Raw genomic sequence first — 26,495 nt, 5'->3', positions numbered from 1 at the left:
GCCTGTAAAATTCAGTTATGTAGAAACAGTGATAAGCTACTAATTTCTTATCAAGCTGTTCTTGCCAGCCTTTCACTGCCCTACTCAGTGAGACAATTTCATTTCATAAAGAGTCTCAATGAGCATAAATCCCTGGGAGTCCCCAAGAGCCACCAGGCAGCACTTGTTTGAGAGCTTTCAGCTGTTAAATACCTTACAGTCACATATGTCTAGCTTCTCTTTTTTGTACAATTTTGCATTCAGCGCAAGATTATTCCTGGTTCATTAAGGCTGTGAGTACAGTCCAATTTTATTTGAGAGTTGGTTATATTAAACACTGTAGCCTCTCTCTGTTTGAACCAAGTATCAGACTTTGCTTCAGCTGTCTATTAAAAAACATTAGGTGAGTCAATTACAAGCCAAGTCAGTATTCCCAAAATGCATGAGCTGGTGCATGCAACCTAGCAGGATTGTATAATTTAACATAAATGAATTTAATACAAGAATTTATAACCTGCCACTTTCAGTCAAAAAATTATACAGAGTGGGAGTAGTCAGCAAAATCCCCTTACCTTCCCCTCCCTTCCCCCCAAAAATCAGTTATTCCTCCCCAACCCCACAAATCTCTGAGTCAACATTTTAAAACTCTCCATCTGATATTCAAAATCATTTCACACTGGCATCCCATCAAAGCAAGAATCACCTTCAAATTATGTACCTTTATCTTTCAAATCCTAAATGGTACAGCTCCAGACTACATGGTACCATTACTAAACTTACCTCAAAGAAACACTAAATATGAGGCAAGAAACTATCTCAGACTACACCTCCCAAATTGCAAAAGAGTGTTCTACAAAACTGTCCACTGTGCAGACTTCACTTACCTAGGAACCAAATGGTGGAACTCCTTACCACCCAAAATAAGAAATATACAGGAATATACCAGATTCTACATAATCCTCAAATTGTTCCTATTCAAACAAACCCTCACAAAGAACAACCATATCTCAAACAACTACTCTATTTACCATTAACTTTCTCTTTGCGTCATATACAATTTCTCATTCATAATGATTTTCCAAATGTTTTAAAAGCTATCCCACTATGTTTATGATACTGTATTGTAAAATTGGATTCTTACAACAAATTACTTTCTTATGCATTATTCTTTGTTATGTATCCTATGTGGTTTATTGTAAGCCACATTGAACTCAAACTTATTTTTGATGTGGGATATAAATGTCACAAATAAATAAATAAATTTAAGCAGGCAGGAGAAGCTCCTGCGCACATAAATCACTCATGGTTACCCAATCGCCAATATTCAGAAGCACTTAACAGGGCAGTGACACTGAAAATCAGTTCTGACCCCCAAAACAAATAAGTGCCCAGGACAGTTGTGGTATAGGCAGCGGTGCTGGGGAGGAGCTGGCAATATTCAGTGCTGACACCCGCAAGCTAAGTGATGAGTTAGGTCAGCTGAAAAGCCGTCCTGACTTCACCAGTTAGTTATGCGGGCCCCATCACTGAATATTGGCCGAGACTCGCATAACGTTGGTGGCCAGCGCTGGAACATTTTGCCCTGGATATTCAGTGCTGGTGCCTACATATGGCCTGCCACTAAATATCTGGGACTAATTTAGCTAGCCACAGTCAGCCACTGCTTGTCCCTGGGATGTCATGTACTTGTTTGGCCACTGTTGGAAGCAGGATACTGGGCTAGATGGACCATTGATCTGACCCAGTCTGGCTATTCTTATGTTCCTATGACTGCTGCTAGCTAAATATTACACCCATTGCAAATAGCCTTGTCCTTCCCCCCCTCCCCTCAATCCATCCTTCTAAACCCCTCTTGCCCAAATCACCAAGTCAACATTCAAAAAAACTCTGTAAATAGCCGGGTTTGAAGTTGCATGTAATCCTGTGAATGAACTTCAAATTCCCTGGAATTTATTCCACAATTCCAGCTCAACTCCCCCAAAAATATGTTGCGCATGTCCCTACCAATCTAAAGTCCTTGGCCACTGGTAAAGCTAAATTCCTTAAGTTGCTAGCCCACAAATGTCACTGTGGCTCATATTGTTCTAAATAGGTGCCCAGATAGCAAAGCCCTATACCCCAATTAACCTTAAAGGCCAAACAATAATTCTAAAAGTGCCTACAAACTTTCACAGGTAACTAATGCAATGCACAAAGCAAAGGGGTGGACCTGTCCTGTAATTTCTTATAGGTTACCATATGTGCTGCTACATTCTGTATATTTTGCATCTTTTTCATAAAATACTTCGGCAGACCCAGATAAATATAATTACATAGTAACATAGTAAATGATGGCAGATAAAGACCTGTACGGTCCTAGTAAATGATGGCAGATAAAGACCTGTACGGTCTATCCAGTCTACCCAACAAGATAAACTCATTTTACATGGTATGTAATACTTTATACCCAAGTTTGATTTGTCCTTGCCATTCTCAGGGCACTGACCGTAGAAGTATGCATAGCACTGTTCTTGTACTAAGTTCTGAAGCTAATGTCAAAACCCCTTAAAATTTACACTGCAGCCCATCCATATCTATTCAGTCACGATCAGGACGTAGACCATAGAAGTCTGCCCAGCACCGGTTTTGCTTCCCAATTACCGGCGTCACCACCTAATCTTCTCTATGATTCCATGGATCCATTCCTTCTAAACAGGATTCCTTTGTGTTTATCCCACGCATGTTTGAATTCCATTACCGTTTTCATCTCCACCACCTCCCGTGGGAGGGCATTCTACATATCCACCACCCTCTCTATGAAAAATACTTCCTGACATTACTCATGAGTCTGCCCCCCTTCAACCTCAATTCATGTCCTCTAGTTCTACCGCCTTCCCGTCTCCGGAAAAGGTTCGTTTGAGGATTAACACCTTTCAAGTATTTGAATGTCTGTATCATGTCACCCCTGTTTCTCCTTTCCTCTAAGGTATACATGTTCAGGTCAGCAAGTCTCTCGTACGGTTTGCAACACAAATCCCATATCATTTTTGTAGCCTTTCTTTGCACTGCTTCCAGTCTTTTTATATCTTTAGCAAGATACGGCCTCCAAAACTAAACACAGTTCTCCAAGTGGGGCCTCACCAACGACTTGTAGAGGGGCATCAACACCTCCTTTCAGTGGTCCAGATGACTTAGCACCATTGCCTGTATCGCCATACAAAACACCTGGGATCTCTCATAAGGTTCCAGCTGCCAAACAATCTTGAACTTTAACCTGCTGTACACTGCCTTGAGTGAATCTCTTCATAAAGCCGGTTAATAAATGCCAAGAAATAAATAAACCATTGTGTGCCATCAACTGATCAACCTAAGACAAAGACAGCCCCACCATTCTTAGGGCAGTGGTTGTATAATGCAACACCTGTCCATAAGGCCTGAAGGAAATAAAGTTGAGTTTAAATCCTGCCATGGTCATAGGAACCTAAGGGATTAGGGTAGGGGTGCACAATTCCAGTCCTTGAGGGACGCAAATTTGTTGGGTTTTCGGAATACCCCTAATGAATTTTTAAAAACACAGACACATAAAATGCACACTCGAGGCAAAAAAGGACACTAAACCAAGGTCTAAAATATATATATTTAATGATAAAAAGGTGTGATCACATAAACCCAATGTGGCTACATCACCTAGGATCGAAGATCAGAGGCTGATAAATTTCTAAAACAAAAACACACAAGTAATGTAAAATTACACACAATTCAATAAAATAAAAGCAAAAGCATAAATATATCATAAGCATATAAACATTTAAAAAATATGTCTAGCAAGAAAAGACAGAATCTACAATGTACACTGAAACAAAATAGAATAAAAGATTCAAAAACACATACCATCACATTTTCCTATATCTGTACAATATATGTACATAAAAAATGTCTTCATAGGAAATCACTCATTGGGACACCTTATAGATATAGACCATAACAGGCTCAAATTATAAGATATAAAGATATCCATGTGGTTTCTTATTAAGATACTTATCCAGAAGGGATTGTATTTTTGAAACTGCATAGAAATTTTTAAACCATGGGACACTGGACAATTTTTTGATAATAAGCAATTTTAGGCGAAACATGGCCATGTTGGGTTTATGTGATCACACCTTTGTATCAATAAATATGGTTTAATACTCTTTATGGTTTAATAATCACTTGATATACTGCTTTTCACAACAAAACCAATCAACAAAAATTAATTAGGAGGAAAGGAACTACAAAATACAGATAGGAAGAGGGTAGGAAAGCAAGTATTTAATCCATTAGCCCGCAAGACCTGCACAAATATTAACACACTAGTAAAAAAGGCCTTTTCCAAAACAAATGAAACGGGCGCTAGCATGTGTTTTTTTTGTTTTGTTTTCTTTTTCTGTTTGATATTAAGGGATATATTTTTTTTTAAAAGGAAAAGAGTTTTTTTTTTAAGTTGTAAAGTCTGTATGAGTGTTTGTGGTTTTGAGGGGGGGTTGTGGGGGTCTATGGGTGTATGCTATTTTTTTGGGGGGAGGGGTGTTTGTGGGGTAGGGTAGCGTTGTTCTGTATGAGTGTTTGTGGTTTTGAGGGGGGTTCTGGGTGTCTGTAGGTGTGTGTGCCATTTTGTGGGGGGGTGTTTGTAGGGGGGTGTTTGTGGGGTAGGGTTGTTCTGTATGAGTGCTTGTGTTTTGGGGGGGGGGATTATGGGAGTCTGTGGGTGTTTGTAAGAGAGAGATGTAGGTTTTTACTGTTTCAGTTTTTGTATTAAGGGGGTTGGGGAGGGAGTGTGTGTGTATGAGTGTGAAAGCAAGATGTTGTCTGTCCATGGCAGTGTGTGGCATTTTGGGTGGTGGGCAGTTTGGTTGTATGTATGTGTGTTAGTGAGTGATGCTGATTGTCCATATTAGATGTGGGTTTTTTTTTGTGGCTGGTAGGGGGTGATTCTCTGTGTGTGAGTGTGATACAGTAATCTTAATTCAGCAGGGCACTCTGATGTGGTATTTGTAGGCACTTGTATTTTTGTTGAAACCAGAGGAATCCGTTGCAGGCAGGCAGTAGGAGTAGATATGGGTTTTTTTCGAGTGTGGAATGTGGGTGGTGTTCTGTAGGGGGGGACGGGGCTGAGGGCGCATGTGTCTGGAGGTCTCCTTGTAGGCACTGATTTCAGCTGGGCACTCAGGTGGGCTGTGATCCGTTTTTTTTAGGGGGGGGTTGGGCGCTGGAGGTTTCCGTTTGGGTGGTTTTTTGGGGGGGTTTGGTTTGGTTTTAGTGTGGAATGTGGGTGGCGTTCTGTAGGGGGGGCGGGGCTGAGGGCGCATGTGTTTGGAAGTCTCTGTTGTAGGCACTGAACGCCGGCTTGGAGACTCACCACATGAACAGCTTGCAGAGTAAGGTCCGCGATGTAGTTGTTGTTTAGTGGCGTTCTTCGTCCGCGCTTTCCTCGCGGTTGGTCCCCGTGCTGGTAGCTACCCCCTCCTCAGGAAGGGGCGGGACTCGTGTGTGTTTGTTTTTTTTCCTGAACGCCGCTGCATTTTCTTTGCTGTCCCACTCCTGCTCGTCTGCAGCACCGGTCCCATTCAAAGGCTTGGTGGTTTCTAAGTCCATGTGAGTGTCTGGGAGGTGGAACCGTACTTTGTGTGCATCACCTGAGGCACAGCCAATCAGCAGCGCGTGGGCGGGGCAAACACTGATGTTCAAAAAGTGGTCTCTGCCGCCTCACTTTAGAATGTTGGGGAAAGTGAGGCTTCATTAGAATGTTGGAGGTGCGTTTTATATAGAGAGATAATTGATTATTAGCACCCAACTATCAGTGCTAATTAGTTCATTTAGAAATTAGATTTCACATGCAAATAGGATGCACATCCAAATTTGTGCATGCAATTTTGAGTACTATATATAGAATTAGGGCATAAGTGCTCTCATGTTGTCTACATTATCCAGTTAGCACATGCTAATGTGTATACTAACTGGATTACACTTCCACACCCCTTTCCTGCTCGTGGCATGCGCCTTCCCCCCAAAATAATAAAAATCAATAGCTTGCAATTATTACCTGCTAACATCTAACACTAATGAGTATGTATAAGACAGATTTGTATATAAAAGAGGTTATATATATGCAAATCCATCTCATGAATATTCATTAGGACCAATTTGTGGCCCCTCAAAGAGTGGGGGAATAGCCTAATGGTTAGTGCAGTAAGCTGAGATCCTGGAGAACTGCAGCTCCCTGTGACCCTGGGCAAGTCACCTATATTGTCCCAGTTGCAAAAACGTAGATCATGAGTCCATTAGGGAAAGAGAAAAGTACTGTACTTGCATATACCCCCTAATTCTATATATAGCACTCAAAATTACGTATGCACCCAATCTGCGTGCACAACTTAATTACTTAACAAGTCAATTAGCATGATAATTGGGCACTAATAATTATTGTCACTAATTGGAATCTACGTGCGCTCTTTATAGTCACTATTCTATAAAGATGCATGCGTAAATTTTTCTGCACAGGTCTGAAAAGGGAGCATAGCCATGAGAGGGTATGGATGGGTCAAGGGCATTATAGAATTTGGGGGATCTGCACCTAATTTAGGCACAAGTATTTATACCAGGTTTAAGTTGATGTAAATCCTCACATCATAGGGGATCAAGATTCAAGGTAAGATAGGTATGGTGTGCCTATATTAAGGATATGTATTGTCGGGGGCACTAATAAGCACCAAGAAGGATGGCAGGATAAGGAGTGAGCTCTAGAAAAATTCCTAAAAAGTCTCCTTTTCCAGCCTAATTGGCACTTTGAATTTCGCTAAACAAGTATGTTAACATATACAGCATGGCATTTGGGAAGACTGGCAAAGCTGAGGTGGCGAATTCCTTTTCCATTGGTGGTAAGTGGCATAAATCTGAGTCTCCTTATCTGCAAAAAATGATGTCCTGCAAATCATTATGATGGAGCTGCGGGCAGTTAAACAGCTTATCTCCAAAACTAAAGAGGACACTGCAGAAATAAAGACCGAACTTACTGCACTGAAAGATGATATGGCTGTTTTTCGCACCAGGCTGGATACAGCCGAGGCCAGGGTTCATGCAGTTCATCATAACATACCTGCAGAGAAACATCAAAACGATTGCAGTTAGGAGTTCTGGAAGATCTCAATAACGGATCTCAAAGGAACAATTTGTGCATACTGGGTATCCCAAAAGGCAAAAAGGGCCATAATGCTGTCAGATTTTTGGAGTTGTTGAACCACTCTTTTCTTGATATTAAATTTGATGGAGACTTTTAAATTGAATGGGCTCACCAAGCCCCATCACACCACATGCAGAATGAAAGGTACCCTAGACCATTTATGATGAAGCTGCTGAGATACAACCAATTAGTGGAAATCATGCAACAAGCAAAACTGAAGGCACCGATCAAGTATGAAGGGCAAACTATTCTTTCTGGGCCTCAATAAAAGTACTGTGCACCTATGAAAGCAATTACTGGCACTGCATCCATGTCTGAAAGCCGTTAATGCAAAGTATGACATGTACTGCCCAGTCAGGATGCAAGTAATCTTATACAACTGTACTTGTGGGTTTACAGACCCAAAGTCTCTGGAAGAATTTTTGGACTCAGAATGTCCCTCATAGATGGAGGCCTCCTGAAGTGGTGCAGTTTCTTGTACCTGTTTGTTTTGTTTCCTCAAGGACATTATTGTGCACAAAGTAGTGTCTCACCCAACTTGATCCTTCTCTGTGATCTGTGGTTCATTCACAACCAATGGGTATTCCAGTCCGATAGTCTAATAGACATATGTTTGTCTAAATCCGCTCCAAATAACCTTAATCATTCCTTATTATGCTGGTAGAAATATAAAAAGAAGAATGGCTTTGTGTGACATGTTTGTCCTGCACTTCATTGGTATATCATATAGGCTGTTGCCCATGTGAGCTGCTTGAGAAGGGTATTATACTATTCATATAGTTTACTATGTATAATGGGGCCAATATCGAGACCGTGGGAGGAAGCCCGGCTAACTCCCATGGTCGGCGGTGAACCTGGAAATTCAATGCAGAAGCGATATCTAGCGATCAGCATTGAATTTCCTTTTTTCTTTTTTTTTGAGCTGCTTACATAGCTGGTTAAGCTGATATTCATCAGCTGACCTTCTAAGTTATAGTGGCCAAAGTTAGACCTGCTATTTATGTAGGTCTGTCAGGCCGCTGAACTTATCCAGTCAGCCAATGAATATTGGCGCTAACCGACTATGTCACACTACATAGCTGGTGACCTGGCTATCTGCTAAGCGTTTAATATTCAGCTGAGATAGCCGGCTATCTCGCACTGAATATTAGCGCTTTGCTGGCTTAAGGCTATTTATTTAACCGGTCAGGAGCCATTCCTGGCCAGTTAAATTTATTTATTTATTTGTTTGTTTGTTACATTTATATCCCACATTTTCCCACCTATTTGCAGGCTCAATGTGGCTTACATAGTACGGGAAAGGTGTTTGCCATTTCCGGTGTGAACAAATACAATGTGATGTTGTGATAAGATGTAATTTAAATGGCAAAGTCACAGTAATAGTCGTAAGGTGGGAGAGTAGCGTTGTGTTCATATGTGCTTCGGTTTTCTTGTGTAGCCAAGGTCAGTTCTTTAGGTTGGATCGGGAGGGTATGCTTTTTTGAACAGGGTGGTTTTTAGTATTTTCTGGAAGTTTAGATGGTCATAGGTCGCTTTTAAGGCTTTTGGTAGTGCGTTCCACAATTGTGTGCTTATATAGGAGAAGCTGGATGCATAGGTAAATTTATATATAAGACCTTTACAGCTTGGGTTTGCATTTGACTTGACATTCCTTATGCTGTTTTTTATTATTTTCAGTCGGTTCCTTCTTCCATTTTCTGAAGGATTTTCTTTTAGCTCTAATAGCTTCCTTCACCTCACTTTTTAACCACGCTGGCTTTCGTTTGGTCTTCCGTCCTCCTTTTTTAACAAGCGGAATATATTTGGCCTGGGCTTCCAGGATGGTGTTTTTGAACAGCATCCACGCCTGATGTAAAGTTTTGACCCTCACAGTCGCTCCTCTAAGTTTCTTTTCCACCGTTCTTCTCATTTTACGTGGTCTCCTTTTTTAAAGTTAAACGCTAATGTATTTGATTTCCTATGTATACTTACTTCAAAGCTAATATCAAATCCGATCACATTATGATCACTGTTATCAAGCAGCCCCAGCACCATTACCTCCCGCACCAGATCATGTGCTCCACTATCTGCAAAGATTCTTACCTATGATTATCCTGCGAGACCAAACTGGTTTTATGAATAGACGCTACTCAACTGACAACACCAGACTTTTTTTTAATGAAGGCTCAACAGGACACTGTCCTATACATTGTGATCACCTTAGCTGAAAAGGCCTTTGATAGGGTTGAGTGCCCCTATCTATTTGAAACCATGCGGTGTCTCGCCTCGTTCCATATCTATGGTTCAAGTTCTCTATACTATGCCTATTATCAGATTGCAAGCCAATAATTCTCTTTCTGCACCTTTCCAACCCTCTTGTGGAACTAGATTGGGGTGTCCCCTTTCACCCCTTCTCTCCAACATCACTTTGCAGCCATTGTTGATTGCCATTAGATAGAATGTGAACAACGTATCGACATACACAGATGATGTTCTCTAATACACCACATCTGAATCTATTCTGCTATACTTGATACAATAGCGCAATACTCTACTCTTTCAGATTATAAGATTAATACTGCACTACCACTCAGTTGTCTGGACATGGTTTCTGCTATAAGTAAATATAACCTACAATGGGCGCTGAACAGCATAAAGTATCTGGGTGTACAATTTGCATCTCATCTAAAGGACACAATCCAGCAGAACATGATACAACTTCTTGCAACAGTTAAGAAACTCACTTCTATGTAGACCCCATTACATTTGTCATGGTGGGGCTCCCTGGACACCATCAAAATGATGATTGTACCAAAAGCAAATTACACATTGAGCATGCTGACCAAAATGTTTTCTCATACAACTTATAAGGCTATTGAGAAAATGCTCCTGTGTTATCTTTGGAATGACAAGCTGCCTTGGATAGCGGCTTAAAAATTGAAATGCACCAAGAAGCTTGGTGGCATTAACTTCCCTAGTTTTTATGACTACCATGTGGCTTTCATCATTCACCAAGGAGCTCAGTGGGTCATACAGCAAGATCTTCTATATGTTCCTCTGTAGCTGTGTTTTGAACAGGAACTATATCTACTGTGTAATCCTGTCCCTTGCCCCTGGGGAGGGGAAAACACTTCAACCCTAGAGGCTGGAATAAGAGAGACAATCAGACTTAGATATAGGTGCAGCCAGTAAAAATCTTTATTGGTATCTCACCAAGCTAATACAAAATAATTGTTCTCTCTGGAGCAGGTTGTCACACAGAAAAGCCAGGCACAAAGACTGAGTAGCAAAACTGTTCAGCAAAAACTTTCCTAGCCATCACATATATACTGTTGTAAGTTTCGTTTCTCCTAAATCATGTGATTTTCCCTAAACTAACTTATGATCATATATGGATCTTCCTGTTTCCTTCCATCACACAATATAGTAATATACAAAAATGGCAATTTCCTGTATTCTACCATCCTTTCCTACTTGTGTTCACATGCACACTTTGTGGCAATTGGCTAATTTCTTATCAGTAAAGCGTGATCACAGCGTGCCAAAACCATGTAGCAAGCTGGTATGAAACGCCTGGTGTCCTTCTTCTCTGAACACATATTTCCGTTGGAACATCTTGGACTCGCAGGGTCCTCAGTCTCTCATCACCACCAAGGTTATATCCAATTGTATCTGCCATATATGGGCCGCATAGCCTCATTTCCTCCCAAGTGTCACCTTGACATGTAACATATACTTTCAATTTACTGAGAAAGCACTGTAGCTTACATGCAGCTGCAGGAAGAGACTAAAAATATGCTGATAACAGCAAGGCTAGGAAAACTGATGGCTAACAGGGCCATATTACAGGCCTAGTAAAGGAAGGAATATACACTACCTATTCCATTATATTATCTGCTGAAAATGGCTCTGCAGTCTGTCCATCATGTGAGCCCTATACTTCTCACCACTATACATGGGATTCATCGAACAGAAACAAAGGTGATTACTAGGTGGGACTGATCCATGTACCTGCCAATTTGGAATAACATTCGATTCAAAATCCAAGGTGAGGGTGTATGTTTGAAAGACTGGCAACAAACGGGTATCTGGAAGTTGGGAAATTTCTGCAATATGTTCAGATGGCTCAGCTTCAAGGAGCTATGTTCAAAATATGCGTTAAAAGCTAAACATCATTGCCTCATGTGTGAGCTGGATGCCAATACTCTGTTGGACCTAGAACCAGGTTGTGTAGAGCAAGGGTCTGTGAGTAGGGGGATTGCATCTGCATGGTATAAAATCCTCCAAAAGCAGAAATTTCATAAGGTCTCTGGATTAGAAGCAGTTTAGGAATTTGATATTAATTATACCCTGAGTCTAGAACAATAGATTACTGTTTGGTCTAGAGTTACAAAGACATCTAAATTGATGACGATAGCCCAGTCAGCTTACTTCATACTGCACTGGGTGCTGTGGACCCTGGACAAACTAAGATCAGTCCACAAAGAAATAAAAAAATACTGGTCCTGTACTAAATATACAGGCACTCTGAGCCATATTATTTTACTGTGAATATTTGAAGCTGTACCATAAGCCAAACTCTCTCTTTCTCAGGGTCCTTGACATATCATGTGCTGATTTTTCGTTCTGTGGATCTTCAACAAGATCTGTCAGAGTTTAATCAGAAACTGCTTGACATTTTGATTTTAACTGCAATTAAAATAATCCTAATGTGCTGTAAAGATGCAACACAGGTAGACATGTAACATATAGTGGAACACAGTGTGTCTAATGGCTAAATATGGGCTACAGAAAAAGCAAACTGCCTACATAAATTTGAAAAGGTCTGGAATCCTTTGATGCATTATTTTCAAGAGGTTACTTGATGGCCTGTTTCTGGATTGTCCTGTTGTAGTATGCAGTATCTGGATAATATGTATTTTTTTTTAATTTGTAATTTTTCTCTTTGTTGTTATTATGTTATTATAAATAAATAAAAATATTTTAAGTAAAATAAAAAAGGATATGCACTGTCATAGATTTTCACTGTAAAAGTAAAAGATTGAGGCCCAGTGGAATTGAATGAGAAAGCAAGATAACTATCAGGCTCATTTTCAAAAGAGAAGGTCGCCCATCCTTCAACACAAATTGGAAGATGGGCGTCCTTCTCACAGGGTCGCCCAAATCGGTATAATCAAAAGCCGATTTTGAACATCCTCAACTGCTTTCCATTGCAGAGACGGCCAAAGTTCCCGGGGGTGTGTCGGAGGCATAGCAAAGGCGGGACTTGGGTGTGCCTAACACGTGGGCGTCCTCAACCCATAATGGAAAAAAAAGGGCATCCCTGATGAGCACTTGGATGACTTTACCTGGTCCTGCTTTTCTTATGACCAAGGCACAAAAAGGTGCCCGAACTGACCAGATGACCACCAGAGAGAATAAGGGATGACCTCCCCTTACTCCCACAGTGGTCACTAACCCCCTCCCACCCCAGTGGGTTTTGGGGGGGGGGGGTTGGGAGGCTCAGCACACAAGGTAAGGGAGCTTTGTACCTGGGAGCAATTTCTGAAATCCACTGCAGTGCCCCCTTGGGTGCCCGGTTGGTGTCCTGGCAGGTCAGGGGGACCAGTGCACTACGAATCCTGGCTCCTCCCATGACCAAAAATTTCAGGATTTGGGCGTCCCCGAACGTATTATCAAAACAAAAGAAGGACATCCATCTTGTTTCGATAATACAGGTTTCCCTGCCCTGGTAGGATTTTGTTTAGCATGTTTCAAAAATTTGAGAAGTGCTATTAAATTAGCAGCTGTCTATCACAGATGCTGTCCAGACTGTAGTGCTGCACAGCTGTGAAATGAATTTTAACAAACACTGAGATTTTATGGTTATCCTCATTCATTATTTTCATACTACCCTCATTATTTTGTCCTATATTGCTGTCAAACATATTCTTTCTAACAACCACTTACTCTGTCAATTGCAGAACATGATGAATGTACCACAAACCAACACAACTGTGATGAAAATGCACTCTGTTTCAACACCGTGGGCGGGCACAACTGTATCTGCCAGACAGGATATATAGGAAATGGGACCGTATGTAAAGGTAAGACTTAAGTAAACATGCAGTGTATCCTGTGTCTCCCGTAGAGCTGATAGAATTTAGCCTTAATATAGCTAATTCTTTAATGTAGGTACAACTTAAATGTGGTGTGCATTGCATTAACAATTTGATATGAGATCCAACATGGTGTTCTGGGGAGAGGATGTATTGCATGGAACTCCCATTTTCAGCACTGCCTATAATTTTCCATAGATAAAACTTACTTTTTCATAGGGAAGCATAAGGGGAGAATCAGGAATATTTCCTCAGAACCCCCAGGATTGGCTCTGCAACCCTTATCCTCTGAGGCTTTGCAACTTTTCTAAACTCTGGTCTACCTGGAATTTCCATTCTCCTTTCCCCTTCACTAGAAAATGTTTCCTTTAGCCCAGACAATTGAGCGATACCTCCAGTTTCTGCAAGCATACAAGTCAGTAGTTTGTAAAGCTCCACTTCTACAAAGATTTTTGGAGAATTGGTGCAGTCTGGTGAACCTTTGGTGTAGGATTGGTCAGCAATTGTCAAGCATGGAAAACACAGGCATTGCTCAAGCTTACCCCATGGGCGAAATGAGAAGGAAAGCTAACTTCTGCAAAGCTATTTCTGCAAACTCAGGATTTTGTTCAGACTCTGCAGCAGGGGTAATTGCAGATCTTAGCTTCACACTTTCTGAGACTTTGAAAACTTTAAGTTCCAGACCCTTTATGCAGTAACTGGTCATTTTTTTAAATTCACACCAGACACAACGAAGATGACTCAAAAACTGAACAGACAATGCTCCAAAAGTTCTAAAAGTTTATTGTCCAACATCCAAGACTCAACACGACCATGTTTTGACCTATCGGGCCTGCCAGTCAAAGTAAAGAACTTCACTCTAAAGCACCTTATAACACAAATGACATGGGTTGTACCTCAGAAGGGGGTATTTCAAATGCATGACCCATATCCATACTCATTCTGTAAACTACATGCTCACTTGGAGCCAAGAACGTTGCTGTCTCCAGTGGACTTATTTAAGCAAGTCTTACTGAGAATTTCAAGTGTAGCCTTGAGCAAACTGTCAGCCAATTTATTTGTATAAGGTGGACCATTGAATTTGCTGTCCTAAAGTTATACAAATAAGTTATTTGTATAAAGTTACTATAGGACCACTATTAATGCTGCCATCTTATACAGATAAATTTAGGCACTGCCCCTAGAATGCCCTGGTCCCTCTTGACTATGGGGCTCATAAAGAAGCATTTGGACAAATTTCTTCTCAAAACCTATTTTGCACACATTGATCTATGCAATTTGCCCACAGTGCATCCAGATTAGAGAGTTGCACGGGGACAGAAATCTTACCCATTCCTGCCCGCCCCTGCTGGAATCTTACCCATCCCCACCCATCCCCGCAAAACGTTAACCCATCCCAACCCGTCCCCGCAAAAATTTAACCCATCCCCACCCATCCCCGTAAAACTTTAAAGGTACATAAAAGAAAATTCCAGTCAGCTCCCTCAGTCTGTCTCTGGATTTGAACCACAGCACTGTAAGCAAGGAAGGAACGGAAGTTGGAACTTGGAACACTCTGGTGCGCACATGTAAGATTTGTCACTGATTCACTGGCATTGTGTGCTGAGAGGTCGCCACATGCACGCGCCAGTAGGTCATGTGACATCTGATTCTTGTGCCTGTGTCAGAGCTGAGGTCTGTGCACCAGCCTGAGAGCAAAGAGGATTAATAGTAACATAGTAAGTGACAGCAAATAGACCGGAACGGTCCATCCACTCTGCCCAATAGTCACACTCATTATCAATTCATCATTAAATCAATGAGTGTGATATTATATACTTGATTATGGTCTTTCTTTCGTGTTTCTGGAACAAGGACCACAGAAATCTATCTGGCCCTATCCTTATGTTACAACTACTGGAATTGCTGTTGAAGCCCACTCCAGTCTATTCGTCTTCTCATTTGTGGGACACAGACCGTAAAAGTCTGTCCAGCACTGTCCTCATGTTCCAGCCACTGAAGTTGATGTCTAAGCCCTTTCCAGCCCATCCTAAACCAGATTGCCATGTATGAGACACAGACCATACAAGTCTGCCAGGTATCAGCCCTAGTTCATCACAGCCAGAGTCGCCATCTAAGTGTCACTTGACACATCCACCCACATGCAACCATTTAAGGTTAGGTTTTATATAACTTCCATTTTCTAATTAGAGATCCTCTGTATTCATTCCATGCCTTTTTGAATTCCGTCATCATTTGTGACTCTACCACCTCCTTAATGAAAGACTTTCCACATTTGTGCTGTTAAAGCAAGGAAGAAGAGGAAGAGGAGGAGACAGCACTCAAAGACCTTGGTATTCGGTAGATGAGGCTGGTGCAGGTGCAGCTTATACTTCCACGGGAATCCCGCTGACCTGCTTCCATCCCCGCAGGAACTGCCTCTGTCCCCGCGGGAACCCCGCAGAACTGCTTCCATCCCCACGGGAACCCCGCAGGAACTGCCTCCGTTTCTGCAGGAATCCCGCTGGTTCCGCGGGATTCCCGCGAACCCCGTTCCCGTGCAGCTCTCTAATCCAAATCACAAGGGGGTTTGTTGGAGGATTAGGGTGTTCCTAACGCTGGACATTTTACAGCCATAATGGAATGAAAGAATGCTGGCTCCTCCTACATCCCAGTGGCTTGACTTTGTGCGTTTTTCACTTGGACTTTTTTTTTTTAATGGACCAAAAAGGTAAATGCATAGAGCACAAAAACATCTAGCAAATACATAGCCATTTAAAAAAATAAAGATGTTTTTTTTGTTTTGAAAATGGCTATATTCCCCACTTGAATTCTGACATTTTTAGCAAAACATGCAAAGTTAGACTTAGACGTTATATCAAAAATTCCCCTCCACATAACTTTGTAAGTCTATGTACTTTGAAAATGAGCACAATAGGTGCACGTTACTTTCATAAAATAAGTGCAACATATGTGCCTATGTGCTTTCTTTACCCAGGCACCATGTTATGAAACTGCCCTTCCTATCTATCAAAATGTCTTTCCAAAATCCTTGCAATAAATATCCTCCAGTATGTAATCCAGACAACCTCTCGGGGAGGTAATGAACTAAATTCAGTAAATTTGGATGCCAAAATAATGAGCACTAAGCACTATTCTATAAATGTCGCTCCAAGTTGGGTGCTGTTTATAGAATGCGCTTAGCACCAGGATCTGCACCCAATTTTGGGTGCAAGGACTTATACCAACTGAAATCTGGTGGAAATCCTTGCACCTAAATTAGGCGCAGATCTGCCACAATCTGTAAAACTCTGCTCAAATTCTAAGAATGCTCCTGACCCACCTATGTCTTACCCATGGCCACATCTCCTTTTAAGATCCGCGCGTATCTTTATAGAATGCCGACTATAAAGATGCACGTGTAATTTCAAATTATTGCCAATTAGCGCCAATAATTGATTGTTAGCACCCAATTATTGGCATTAAATGCCTTGTAACTTTGAGCACCATATGCAGAGTTTACTAAAATGTCTTGAAAGAGGTTAGTTTTATGCATACAGTGATAGTAATGAACCACACTCCTAAGCCAGTGGAGTATGATCTGAATCTCTAAAATTCACTGTTAATGCTCGCCATAGTTGTTTGCATTATGCCAAAGAGAGTTTCCTTCTGGAGTTTTTAAAAGATATAATATTATATAGGCAGCCTATCAAAGTGTGCTTGGAAATTACTTTTAAACGGCCTGTGGCACCCAGCACAATGGGATATGTTTCTGTAACTTTCTGCTACCTTTTCTTTATCTTTCTTGGTACTTGAACATCTTTTCCCTCTCCATATAATTCATAGATTAATCTCTTCATAATGACACTAACATTATCAGTACAGTTCTCATGGTATTTGTTCCTGTACCATTATGTCCTATGTTCGTAAATTGAGCTTTTTATCTGTTGAAATGAGGATGTCCCGGGTGATCACATCCTCTTCATTTTCCACAGTTCTTTTAGGATTATGACCTCAGTGCTTTTCCAGTACAGCAATGTTCTAATATTTACAAAGTTTCCAATGGATGAGGCATGCCGTCTTATTGTGTCTGTATATAGAATTTTTCCCATCAGAACGCCACAGCCAGCTAGGAGATGAGCAACCATTTCCAGCTTATCATTACAGAATCTACATATGTCTGTTTTACCATTTATTCTATGCTTGCTGTGAACCATATCAATCACCATCCTGGGCTGCAACTAACGATCACGTTTCAGTTCACCTCTTCTTAACCGTTGATATATCGGTATGGTTTTGACATATGGTTCCTAGAATAATATTTTGTATTTCTCACTGTATTTGTGCATTTGCCACCTGCTTTTTCTTCTTTTCTGATCTAATTCGTTAAAGAGTTTGGAAATTCTGTTGCTTCCTTACCTGCATGTATTTGGTTTAATGTACTGGTGAATTTTCACTCCTTCTTTCTATTTATCAGAATGCATATCCAAGTTTATGGGTGAAGACAGATCCTGGATGATTAATTTCATACCTTAATATCTTTGTGTATTTGGGCCTGATGATGATGTTGTTGGTAGCCTGGAGGCCTATAATAGTAGCTCTGTATGCATAATCTATTTCTGTGAGGACCATTCCTCCTTTGGATCTAGGAATGTACTGTCCTAGCATACACTGATTCTTACAGATCACCTCTTGGGTATGGAGGAGTTTTCTTCTTTATACGTCCAGTCTTTTAAAATCTCCATGCATTGAATGTTTGCTTTTCCTCTGTTCCCAGATACTTATATACACCTTCCTGTTCAAGTCAGAGAAATGTTTTTCCTCTAAGGCAAATTACCTTAGCAAGTTTGTCCAGACCAAAAGTTATCCTTATGCTAATTGCAAAGCTTTTCATTACAAGGAATTGTTTCAGTACTGTTGACCCACTGAAACCATAGAACTTTAAGTCATCTACAAACAGTTACCTCTAGATCATCATCATCTTTAGAATTAAGGCTAAATCTGTAGACCAATGAGTTAATAAGGGAGTCTTATTTCTGATCGAGTATATTTTGTCAAATTTTCTTGGTGAGCCTAAAGTACTCAACATAGTGAGGATTTATTTTGTACATTTAATGGCAATTCATTATCAAGAGTATAGGATGCTATTAAAGGCTTTCTTATAGTTAATACATATTTCCTCGTCAGCTTCCAGACCAGTCCAGATGCTGATGGATAGATTATGCTCACCTACTAGCAGATGGAGACTGAGAACACTAGAATTTTGATATTTGTATAAGAGTACTGTGCCCACCCTCAGCCAGCCAGTATGTTCTCAGTCTCAACAGATGGTAGACAAGCAGCCTGTGCAGTCTGCAGCCGGTCTGGTAGGCTCGAGTGGGGATTTGTCCCAGGGTGGGGGGGGGGGGGGGGGGGGGGAGGGGGCTAGTTTGTAGTTTAATTTAATTTCTTTAATTAAAACAACCAAAAAAAAGCCTCTGAGCTCTGTTTACTAGACTTATTGGTATTCTGGGATTGTTGATCCGTGGGGACCACGTTTACCCCTGGGATGTACACCCTGGTAGCCGGGTCCCTCTGCCCTGTTCCCCCACCTGCCAGGAGGACCTGTGTGCCTCGGCCTTGTCTCTCCCTGGAGCCTTGAGAGCCTGACCTCACTTAACAGCAACCACTTAAAAAAAAGGACAGGCCCAGTCAAACTGTTCCCCCCCCCCCCTGTACTTAGGAGGCCGCTAGTTTGACAGTGTCCTCTTCTTCGGCGAGAACAGCCACCATTGGAGGGACGTCAAATGCCTCAGGTCTGCCTTTGTCTGCAGTGCCCTTTATGTGTCCATCCCATGCCTCAAATATGCCTTCTCATTTGATCCCAGAAAATCATCGTCAGCCCAGTTCAGCTGGGGGGTACAAGCAGGTGTTGGGAGTCACTGGATTTCCTCCACAGTTCATTTGGGCCCTTTACCAGGCCTAGCAGTCAGGGAGATCTGCTGAATCTTCTTTCCCAGCACGGTCTGCTCCTGATTCTGCTCCTGAGCCTCCTAAATGAAACAGATTGGATTGGGTAGATGATTTTGAGGATGTAAGTGAGCAGAATGGTGAGGTCCAGCCTATGTCAGACTTTGGAGAGAACCTGCTCCTTCCTTGTGAAGACCCTTCTATTGTCCATGTTTTCTAAAGGGAAGAATTGGCGGAGCTGATTTCTCAGGCCACCTCAGTTCTTAAGTTTGATGAAGAGCTTCCTGCTGAAGGTAACCCATAGAGGTGGATCCTATGGTTAAAGATCAGGCAACTGCCTAGAACCTTCCCTATGAATCAAGACCTCTGGGAGATGGACACACTGAATGGGACTTACCAGATTCCCTTGTAAGGTGCTTTGTGCGATGACTAAGCTTTACCCCATTCCTCCTGCAGATAGAGAGTCCTTAAAACCTCCTACGGTGGATGCACTGGTCATGGTAGTCACCAAGAAGACCACTATCCTGGTAGATGGGGGAGTGGCTCTTAAGGATCCTCAGGATCGGAAAATGGAGATTCTGTTACGAGCTTTGATCTTTAAGCACTAACTCTACAAGTGGTCATTTTTGATGGTCTAGTGGCCACAGCATATTTCTGCTGGTTGGAAAGGGTCTTAGATGATCCTTCTAGGGAGTGAGGCTTGGTGGTCCAGGAGGTCGCAAAATTGGAGATGGGTTCTTCTTTCTTAGCTGAAGCTCTTTATGATTTCTTCAGAGCCTACACAAAGAATATGGCTCTGGTGGTTGCTGCCCATTGAGTGCTTTGGCTGTGTGATTGGGCGGCGGATGTGGCTTCCAAATCCAAGCTTTGTTCCTTGCGTTTTCAGGAATTCATGCTTTTTGGTGAAGGGCTGGTGAAGGGTTTAGATAAGGCCAAGGTTCCTCGGTTGCCGGAAGACAGGCCCAAGGGGGCTGGACAAGGTTCTTTGATGCGAGGTAGGCTTCAAGAGGCTTGGCACTATTGCCCAGGCAAGTCTGGCAGTGCTCAGCATGGTTATTTCTTTCAGAGGATGTAGTTCTCAGGATACCTTATCCTCAGTTAGACCTGTTGTTCTCTTTTTTTTTTTAATTTTGTGAGAAGGGAGAGGCTGTCCTACCCTGGTTAGGCCCCTAGAGGGCGCTGTTCCCCTAAAATGTCCAGGGAGAAGGGCTGGGTGAGTCACTAAAGGGATTCAGTAAAGGGGTGTATAGCAGGAGGTCACTAGGACCGAGGAGAGTCCTGGAGATGGAAACAGGTGCAGCAGGTTATGGGCTGGGTCCTGTTTGGCCATTAACCACTTAATACCCCACCTGAGTTGTGAGGGAGAGAGGAGAGCTAGCAGCTAAAGAAGAGAGCTGGTAGCTGAAGCAGGAGGATCCCCATGAGAAGTACTGGCTGAGCCCTTTGGACTGGTGGTGAACTGTGTGCAAAGCAAGGAAGCTGGCTGGGGTAAGAAGGCCCTAGAGTGTCAGGTATAAGAACTGTGTGTTACAAGGAAGGACTGTGTGTCCAGGTTACAAGGAAGGACTGGGTGTCCATGTTACAAGGAAGGACTGTGTGTCCAGGTGCTTAAGCTGGAAGATTGAACTGAGTAAGAAGAAAATGTTTAAGCTGGAAGGACTGTTTAAGCTTGTAAAAGTGTTTTAAGCTGGAAGAAGTGTGCCCCAGGAAGGGGGAATAAAAGAGTTGTATGAGAAGTATCCTGTTGGTGAGACCTGACTGTGTTTGCCTTTTGAGAAGCAGGTCACCCTGAGCAGAAAGGGGTAGTAGAATAATTTGCATAAAATCTGCATACTGTGAACCAGCTCACCCTGAGTGAACGAGGGACCTGGGATCCTGAGGTGGGAGCTTCATCTTCACAATAGCATCAGCCTCACAATTTATAACCATCTAAAATTTTACAAGCAATAAAACAACTTGCCAGGATGCTGGGCTTGATGGACCCTTGGTCTTTTCCCAGTGTGGCATTACTTATGTAGATACAGAGAAAGTAATATATAGGAATTATTTCAGTCAGGTAATTCTATTTTCTTCCTTAGACCACTAAATAGGGAGAGTGAAACAAGACAAGGAGATCAATTAAACAGTAAACAGAAAAAAAACATGGTGTTATCCTGATTATCCCCAGATATTACTCATCTAATTCATTATTCCACATTGATCATCTGGTTGGCTTCTTCAAGGCCAATACGGTGTATAGGCAAATCATTTCATTGAAAACATACTTATTGTCCAATATTAGTTAGAAATAATAGATCTGATTACATTCCTTCTCTTTTAAAAAGCAGAAGTTATTTAACAATACATATACTTAAGTCTCTAATTCAGAGCCCACTGATTAAAGTAATCCCAGTTTTCAGACTTCACTCCTTTTAAAGTAATAATTGAAGAAATATTTCTGAGGAAAACTTTAGGAGTCATACCCAGAACTCTGGGAACAACAATAATCTCGATATTAATCATCTATAATAATATTCATTTTATTATTCAAAGTTTCTTGTCTATTATCATTTTCAAGATCATAACCACTTCTTGCTCGTGTAAAATCATTTGTTATATCAATTTTTCACTCTCAAAGGGTTCAGTTAAATTGTCCATGTAACTCTCTAATAAAATTATATCTGAAACAAAATTATTTACTGTCACCGTTAGGTCCTGAAGCGCCTTCCAGATGGTATTCAATGTAACCTCCACAGGAGCCAAAAACTACAAGTTGATTTCTCTTAGGTATTTAGGAGTGGTTCCGCCGATTCGGGTTCTGCTGTAAACGTCCTCCATTTCAGCATATGCCTCTAACTCCTCCACTCCTTTGGACATGGTGATTGAATAATTTGGGAGCGATGGAGTTGTTTTTTCCAGGTCCAAGAGCGTTGACGCTCCTTCGCCGGCGCTAATCAAAGGACTCGCCAACCCTTTCATCTGTGGGCAGTTCGTCGCGCAGCAGTCCCACACTTGCTGCTCAGGGGACAAAACACTGGCCATTGGCGCTGACTGCCGGTTGTCCCCTTCCTCTTAGTTAAGGTAACTGCAATTTGCAGAGAGGAAATTTACGTAAAGAAGACAAAACTTCAGAGGGCAGCTGGGCTGTTGGGCATACGAACTTCAGGTCGCCATCTTACCACTCTCCCAGTTTGGGACACTCTTTGTCTGGTTTCTCCTCAGAGGCCTGTCCGATATGGGTAAACCCTTCAGCATAGCCCTCTGAGTCATTGAAACACAGAAGCCCCTCCACCACTACAAGGTGGTGTCCCTTTGGAGGGGCCTGTTGTTCTCAATGAATGGGACTCCATATACCGCTTTTCTACAGTTTTTGCAACCACATTCAAAGCGATTTATCTGGGGCGACGGAGGGTTAAGTGACTTTACCCAGAGTCACAAGGAGCTGCAGTGGGAATTGATCTCAGTTCCCCAGGACTAAAGTCCGCTGCACTAACCACTAGGCTACTCCTCCACTCCAAGGTGTTGTGGGCCCTCCTCAGCTTACCTTGGGAGCAATGTTCCAACATTTCCTTCAGAAGTAGGCCCACATTACTTCGAACCAGTGGATCTTGGAAGTTATTCAGGATGGATATGCTCTGGAGTTCAAGCAGCCCTTCCAGATCTGTTCTTGGAATCCCCTTGTCATTCCCACTGGAAAGTCAGAGCCATCCAGGACACGTTAGAGTGGCTTCTGTCCCTGTGAGCAGTAGTTCCAATTCCTCAGCACAAGCACAGTCCTGGAACTTAATCTATTTTGTAGTGCCCAAAAAGGAAGGGACCTTCCATCCTATTCTGGATCTGAAGCAGGTGACCAGGACTTTGAAAGTACCTCATTTTCACATGGAGGTACTTTGGTCAGTCATTGTGGTGGTTCAGCTTAGAGATTTCTCACAGCATTAGATGTTAAAGAGTCTTACCTTCATATTCATTTATGTCAAGCTCATTAGTGCTTCCTGTGTTTTGCTGTTTTGGGCAGCACTTTCAGTTTTGCGCTTCCCACATTGGCTTGGCTATGACTCCATGGACCTTTTCCAGTGTTGGGGGAAATCCCAAGGGAGATCAAGACCAGAAGATTCTTTTTCATCTAGATGCTTGCAGAGCTTTGCTGGCATATTTGGATAGGAATGCAGATTTCTGTAGTTCGGACTGTCTCTTTGTGCTTTTCGGTGGCCACAACAAAATGGATTTAGTTTCAAAGGCATCTATTACCCATTGGCTGAAAGAGGCTAATGCCTCAGCCTATCTGCTTACGGCACACTCTACTAGAGGAATGGCAGCCTCCTGGGCTGAAAGCAGTTGGATTCCACTGCTCAGTGTTTGCAGGGCAGTGGTGTGGTCCTCTATGCATTCCTTTACTGTGCATTATTGAATTGATTTATGGGCACATCATGACGTGGAGTTTAGGGAGGGGGCACTCTCCTCTAGCTACCATGGTTCCCACCCAAGGATGCTTACTGCTTTGGTTCTTCCCAGCTATCAGCTTCTGGACTGGTCTGGAAGTCGACATGGAAGGAGAAATTAGGCCTTCCCTGCTAATTTTCTTTCCTTTAGGCCTTCCAGACCAGTGCAGAACCCACCGTGAATATTCCTGCAGTTGCCAGAGAAGATGTTAGAGTGAAGTCTGGTTTGCAAAGACCTTATTTAAGTAGCTGAACTTTTGTAGTTGTTTTTGTTAATCGTGTCTTTCTGAATGGTTATTGTTAGGTGTTCATTGTTTACAATCAAACAAAATAGATAGATAGATAGATAGATAGATTATATATCTCAAATAAGTCTTTCATGCTGTTTTCAGTTTTGGGCTGTGGGTGCTTGGGAGAACAGCCAGGGGGAGGTGCAATTTGCAGTTGTCTGCTTTATTAGTGACATATCAAAGTTCTAGTGTTCTCAGTCTCCATCTGCTGGTAGAAAATTAGCAGGTAAGGCCTTATTTCTTCTTTTCTTATCTTTGGTCATAATAACTTTATTCAGCGTTAACTGGTCTTTGGCTCCACGTGCTCCCATCTTCTTGCTCTTTTGTACTATTGCCATGATGTTATTGGAACTTATATGATCATATATTCCATCAGCATATTTTGAAGTAAACAGCTTATAGATGGCAGGTAGTTAAGTTATTGGTCTATAATTTTTGAGAACTTGGATCTCCTTTTGATATGAGAAATGTTCTTCCTAATATCAACAGCTGTGCTGTTGTCTGACTGCGTGATAATTGATTTTTGCAGTTTGTAAGGTCTTAGCGGAGAGATGTTAACTGTTTGAGCCAAAAGTTTAGTATTCCATATGAGCCAGAGCTCTTCCAGTTTGGGACTCATATGAACATTATTTTATTTATTTTATTTTGCTGCATTTATATCCCACATTTTCCCACCTATTTGCAGGCTTAATGTGGCTTACAATATAATACAACTACAATCACATTGATGGAATAGAGAATCAGAGTATATATAACAGATAAGGTGCATAGGAATATTATGGCAATCATATTAACGGAGAAGAATTTCAGAATTATTGCTATTAAGGTTCATACGAAAATTATGTTGATTAAGAAGTGGGTAAGTGGATAACAACATAATATAATGACATCAGGACAAGGTATAATTGTCAGTAATTAGGATAAATGGATAACAACATAGCATAATGATATTAGGACAGGGTATGATTATCAATAATTAGGGTGTAAATAAAATAGGCAAAATAAAAGCGTTCCAATATAAAATTGTGTCTAGTGTAGTTTAGGAGTCAGATCGTAATAGCAATACTGATTCAGACCAATGGTCCATCTAGCCCAATATCCTGTTTCCAACAGTGGCCAAGGCAGGTCACAAGTACCAGGCAGAAACCCAAATAGTAGCAACATTCCATGTTACCAATTCCTGGTCAAGCAGTGGCTTCTCCATGTCTGTCTCAATAGCAAGCTATGGCTTTTCCTCCAGGAACTTGTTCAAACTTTTTTTAAACTCATATATGCTAACCACTGTTAGTACATCCTCCTGCAAAGAGTTCCAGAGCTTAACTATTCATTGAGTGAAAAAATATTTCATCCTATTTGTTTTAACAGTATTTCTATGTAACTTCATTGAGTGTCCCCTAGCCCTAGAACGCATATTGGGGGCCTTTTAGGCCCCCATGCTTACATTTTTGCTATTATCTGCAAAATTACTTTAGTTAGAATTTTGAAACTCAAGGTATTACTCAAGTATGTCATTGTTGATAATATCCAGTTGTTCATATAATTTTTTTTCATAGGCATTATGGTGTAACAATGCTTGTTTGGTGAAAACTACATCTGTACGAATTGGGGGCCTTTTAGGCCCCCGCTGTTTTTATCATGTTCTCAGAAGTGTTTGTGTCTCAAGTTACTTTATTTGTACTCAGTAATGCTGGTGGAGGGGCCAGGGTGTGGATAATAACATGTGAGGATGTCATGTGATTTTTGGAGGGAGTGATAAGGCCATGACATCACCTCAGGTCCTCTGAACACTGAGGACAGTATACACTGTGAGCTAATTGCTGAAGGACCTGTGATAAGATAAGCTGTTGAGAGGAAATCTGTTTCATTTTCTAACATCTAGTCAGCAATGGCACAGTCTTCCTCCAAGTGTCTGACTGACCAAGAGATTGAAGCGATTATGTTTCAAAGCGATGATGAAAGTGAACTATCTTTGTCTGATGAATAATATCTGCCACCAGCTAATCAAACATCCTCATCCAGTGATTCTTCTGATGATGAAGAAGTGAATCTAGTGGATCCTCAAGAAGTGATAAGTAGAACATCCAAAACGAATGTTTTTTGGGACAGTAATCCTACATTAGTCGGACGTACTCCAATACACAATATTGTGAGACAGGCTCAAGGAGCTGTGGGAAGTCCCAGTTACTTTACCCCTAAAGATGTATTCTGTACTTATTTTTCTGACAATATTGCAGAAGAGGTCCTATTATGTTCAAACCTAGAAGGAAGACGTATCGCTTCAGCAAAAAATAAGTCCTGGAAAAATATCTCAAAAGAGGAACTTTATGCATATATTGGACTTTTCCTGCTGGCAGGGAGTCAAAAATCGTATGATGTCCCAATACGAGAATTATTTCTGGACCCACACTATAAGGCGACAATGTCAGTGGGCAGATATGAGGAAATTAGAAGGATCATTCGCTTTGATGATAAGCGAACTCGTGCAGCGAGGTTTGAAACAGACAAATTAGCCCCTATCACTTATATCTGGAACATATTTATCAAAAATTGCACAAAACTTTACAATCCTAGTACTAATGTTACTGTAGATGAGCAACTTGTACCG

At 41.6% G+C, this 26,495-nt stretch overlaps 1 protein-coding gene across 1 annotated transcript in view; it reads left to right on the top strand.

Annotated features, from left to right (window-relative positions):
- Positions 1-26,495, top strand: part of NELL2 (neural EGFL like 2) — a 640,124-nt gene that overhangs the window by 470,561 nt on the left and 143,068 nt on the right. Inside the window, exon 14 of the mRNA XM_030216939.1 lies at positions 13,120-13,242. Coding sequence (XP_030072799.1) covers positions 13,120-13,242 — 123 coding nt within the window. The remainder of the gene's footprint in view (positions 1-13,119; positions 13,243-26,495) is intronic.

Source organism: Microcaecilia unicolor, chromosome 10 (assembly GCF_901765095.1).
Source record: "Microcaecilia unicolor chromosome 10, aMicUni1.1, whole genome shotgun sequence".
Taxonomy (NCBI): Eukaryota; Metazoa; Chordata; class Amphibia; order Gymnophiona; family Siphonopidae; genus Microcaecilia; species Microcaecilia unicolor.
This window is presented reverse-complemented; position numbering and strand designations above follow the sequence as displayed.